This window comes from Lolium perenne, chromosome 4 (genome assembly GCF_019359855.2).
Source record: "Lolium perenne isolate Kyuss_39 chromosome 4, Kyuss_2.0, whole genome shotgun sequence".
Classification (NCBI taxonomy): Eukaryota; Viridiplantae; Streptophyta; class Magnoliopsida; order Poales; family Poaceae; genus Lolium; species Lolium perenne.
In genome coordinates, this window is record NC_067247.2 from 168,801,420 (window position 1) to 168,805,928 (window position 4,509).

Below are 4,509 nucleotides of genomic sequence, written 5' to 3' on the forward strand. Positions count from 1 at the left end.
TCTCTGTCCCAACGCACGATCATATTTACCTGGTATAATACGGAGTAACAAATATAAACGTCTTTCAAGCTGACATATCCACACAAGAATGACAATTACTATTTGTCAGGAATTTAAAAAACCATCACCCAGCTTCTTTCAATCCATATCGTAATCAATGTCAGAACTAGACTCTACACATCGGATTTGCCGAAATTTACAAACGTTCGGTGATTGCAAGGTGGCTTCTATGGATTAGCATTTGACCACATTGATTTTTTTCTCTTAAATAAAATGCTTAGTTCTGGCCGTCAAATTTGCACACAAAGTTTAATACTGAAGAAAACAACGGGGATAAAAGGAAGTACATTCTTGTTTGCAAGAGAGACGACAAATGACATATCCATCACAAGAATGACATGTTTTTGTGCATTGTTCAATCTTGCCAAGCGTATATACTTCTTTTCCAAGTTTCGCGACAAATTCTGCTCACTTTCCAATGTAACTTAGAGCATCAAGAATATACTGGTACAACATTAGACACTGAAAACATATCCACCTAATTCAATAGACAAGATACAAATGATGCTTAATGAGAAGATAGGCATCTCTGGCATTTCCATTCAGTTTGGCACCAGTTCTTCAGAAAACACCACATTATTTTCATCTATGCATCATACCAATTGGCTCTAAATAAGAGCTTCACACAAATCAGTTTGAGCTGCCAGACAAGGCACAAGCATACCCTGCAACAGCCTCTTCTCCGCAGCTCAAGAAATCACCATGAGCTGAGAGGCCTACTGCGCTGGCCAGCCACATTATTTGGCGCAGCGCCTCTATCTCTGTGGTCTCCATGCCGAGATCGAGTACAGACGCGTCGCACCCCAGCACAGCAGAATGTGGCCATTGTCTTCTACGCTGCGGCATTCTTTAAGCTTATAGCTGACCAGCCTCTCTTTCCCCTCCCTAATGGCTTCAAAGCTGAGGGGCACATGGTCAAACTGGCATCGCTGCATGTGCATTTCCCACTGGCTTAGTCTCTCATGCCGCTCGTGCCGCTGCACCCCCTCGCACACCAGTATATTCTTGATCTCCTCCCCAAGGAGCATCTTCTCCACGCGTGCCCTCTGCTGGTTGGTGGCAGCTACTGCACGGAGGCTGTCAAAGAGGGCGGCATAGTAGGGAATCGTCTCGGCGAACCGGTCACGGAACAGTGGGGCGTTGTGGTCTGCTTCTTGCTCCATCATGACCAAGATTTTCGGTCTAAGCATGCGGACAGCGGAGAGGAAGCTCACCAGCAAGTTTGGTATCTGACGTTGAGGGGACGGTGTCTGTGGATAACTCAGTGTGGATGCTGGGCTGTACATTGAGCTGGCCATTTGCTTAAGCTGAGCCATGTTTGCCATTTGTTGAAGCTGAGCAATGCCATCAAGGCTCACGCTGTCATCGACTGTGAGGAGGCGATGCATCTTTAGAGCGCAGCTGATCACAACCGCCTCGCCGAAGTTTATCTTGAGGATCTCACGGAGATTGCTGAAGTCCAGTGTCTCGAGTCTGCCAATCACCTTGTCAAAATGGAATGATGGCATGAGGGTAGCAGCTTGCTTAGATAGGACAGCCTGCATATTGTCCAGGAACTCACTGTCTTCATGGACAACAGTGAGGCGTAGCTCAGGTGGCCCCCCAGGGCGGTCATGGAAGTCATGAAGAATCTTGAGCCACTGCCATCGGTGGGTGGTTGAGCAGGACAAGTCAATAATGCGAACAACCTGCAGCACTACGATCATTAAAATGCAGAAGTTCGTAAGCCTGCAAGATGCATACAGAGTGCTCATAAGAGTATCACAGATATATAAACAGCAGCACACAAGCCATGGGAGGAAACTCAAATTCCCCGTGCATACATTAGCTGAGCTTGCTGATCGAGCCAATATTACTTATAAGAAAAGTAAGAGACTCAAGCTGAATGTGGATTCCTCTTACTCTGCATGAAATATTTTGTTTTCAATATATGTATCAATAATTTGAGAAATTATTTAGGAATTCCATATTATGCTAACGATATGTAGTGTCTATACTTACATAAATATGAACCACTTGTAGTATTAGACACGCAACAAAAATCCTTAATCGGATAAAAGAGGACAAATCAAAACACGATCTCCTGTAAATGGAGGTAAACACCATTGATTTTTGACAGTTTATTTTGCTGGATCTGATTGTAGCGATGTAGAATTTTTACAGTTTATTTTTTTAGATCTGATTGTAGTGGTGCAGATGGATCAAATGTAACAAGAGGTTATATGTAAACAAGTACATCCTATATGTGTTAGAATTTGTGCAACCAGCACAACTCTATATTCGAAATAAATGCATGTGTTCGACTAGAGCACCTAGCCACACAATAGCACAGGACTTAAACGAGCTGTAATAGAAAAGCACTAGCTAATTCATCAGCAATTTTACAAACTTCTCAGATCGCACAGAAACAATACTAAATAACATTTCACACCCAACTGCCCTCCCTGCAATTATCGATGTAAGAATCTTTCTACAAATACTACCATCTCAGAAAAAACTAACGTGCTAATAAGCACCGCGCCTATGTGGGATTTTCTTTTCATACTTCCTTTTAAATGACTATATGTCTTGATAAGAAGGAAAGTTCTGACTACAAAAATTGTTTTAGACTGAACTTATTAGATATCAACCCTGTTGACAATAGCACTCCAATGCACAAATACAAATATTGACAATTCAGGATCAAATTAACATATTAGTGAACTCTTCGATAAATAGTAATCCAACCTAGATAGATTATCCTAGATGAAAAATATTGCACCTGCTACAAATGTCATGCTGTAAGAAAAAGGACAACCATCCCACGTTGTTCTAGCACCAACCTAGATAGATTAAACATGCCATTTTACAAAAAAAACCACATTAAGTCAGCAATTAATAAAGGTTTGATGGACAAATAAAGAGAGTTGTTGATATAATTTAGCAGTGAAAGCAAAATCTTACTAGAAAAATTAAAGTAGATGTGAACCTTTTCATCCTGGACTTGTTCCAGGATAGCCCGGTTAATAGTGACAAAACCGGTGCTCAGGAAGGGGCTGATGTTGGCGAAGTTGTCACAGGCAGCACGGAGGCAACACTGCTCGAGGTAAAGAGATGGATCGATGAGAGCAGCAGAAAACCCCTGGATGGGGCATAGGAGGCGGCGGGCTAAGCTGTCAGCGACGATCATGGACAGACGCTGCAGCGGACCATCGACTACAGAGGCAAGCTTTCTGATCTTCCTAAGGCTGTGGTCAGTCTTCTCAAAAGATCCTTCGATTACATGTGCTGCACACTCATACAAGACTGGGCCGAGCTGGGCCAAGTCATCCGCCGTGCCATTATCCTGAGCACATGCCCTGTGCATGGTTTTCTACCCTCGACAAGGATTGGCGTGTTCATGCAGGATGTAGGAACTAGTGCTTAATGGGGTGTCTTAGCTGGATCAGGTTCTATGGTGTTTGCCACTGCTACATTTATAGGATTGAGTGTCTAAACCATGATTGTACTGACAGCAACAAGATAAGAAATTTGTACTCCGTATAGAATGACTTTGGAAGGATCTGGGTGAGTTCAAAGTTTGGCATATTGACATAACCAAGGAGTAGTATTGGAATTTTCGCTGGTTCCTTTGATTTCTTCATATCCACTGGGCAGAAATAGACAAGTGTTGCAGTCAACCTCATCAGACCATAGAAGACCACTATTTGAACGTTAAAGCAAGCTTCTATCACTGATGACTTGCATATCGACAAGTATTTCTTGATTCTGAGCTAACAAGTACGAGGAGTTGTGATATACTGGAATCAATGGAAAATATGCGTCGTGTATGTACAAGTTAGTGGCAAAACTGATGCAGCGCATGTTGTTATCGTCTTTGGAATTTTGTTGCAGTCGTCGTCTGTACTTTTAGTAGTTGCTAAGCAACGTGCTTTGGTTGGACGCATGTTTGGCAAGCCCCCAGATCTGAACCATGACGGGCAGACCCAAAATAATCGGTAGCAACTGGAGCTGGTCTGCTGCGCGACTAACCTGTCCTACCATGGCATTACTCAACTGAATAACTGGACATGGACAAACACTTGATGTGGCAATCCATGGAGCACTATCAGTTAGCAATTTTACAGCCTCACATCATTACAGTATGCAAATCCAAAACCACAGCAGTGTAATTACCTCAACAAGCCGTGATTAGCACCGGGAGAGCGGCGGTCTGCCTGGCGAGGGACACGGCAGCGCCGGTTCGAGGGGGAGCCGGGGACGGACGCGCCATGGAGACCGCACGGACTGCGCCTAAGAGCAGGACTTGGTGCGCCTAGGAGAAGAGAGGCAGCCCTCCGTCGACACTAGAAGCCGTGTGCCACAAAGCTTCTCCGTCTTCGTGGCGGCGCGATGGGCCCGGAGACCGGAGGGTTTCACCGGCGACGGCGACGGCGATGGACTGACGGAGCAGGGCAGGGCTTAGTGTGG

The 4,509-nt window shown here is 44.5% G+C and overlaps 1 protein-coding gene across 1 annotated transcript; it reads right to left on the reverse strand.

The window, feature by feature from the left end:
• Window positions 1-411: 411 nt before the first annotated feature.
• LOC127294753 (scarecrow-like protein 3) lies at window positions 412-4,156 on the reverse strand. The gene is given in 3 exon segments (XM_071818897.1): window positions 412-823; window positions 825-1,748; window positions 3,029-4,156. Coding segments are annotated over 3 exon segments (1,368 nt in total). The 5' UTR covers window positions 3,407-4,156; the 3' UTR covers window positions 412-757.
• Window positions 4,157-4,509: the final 353 nt, after the last annotated feature.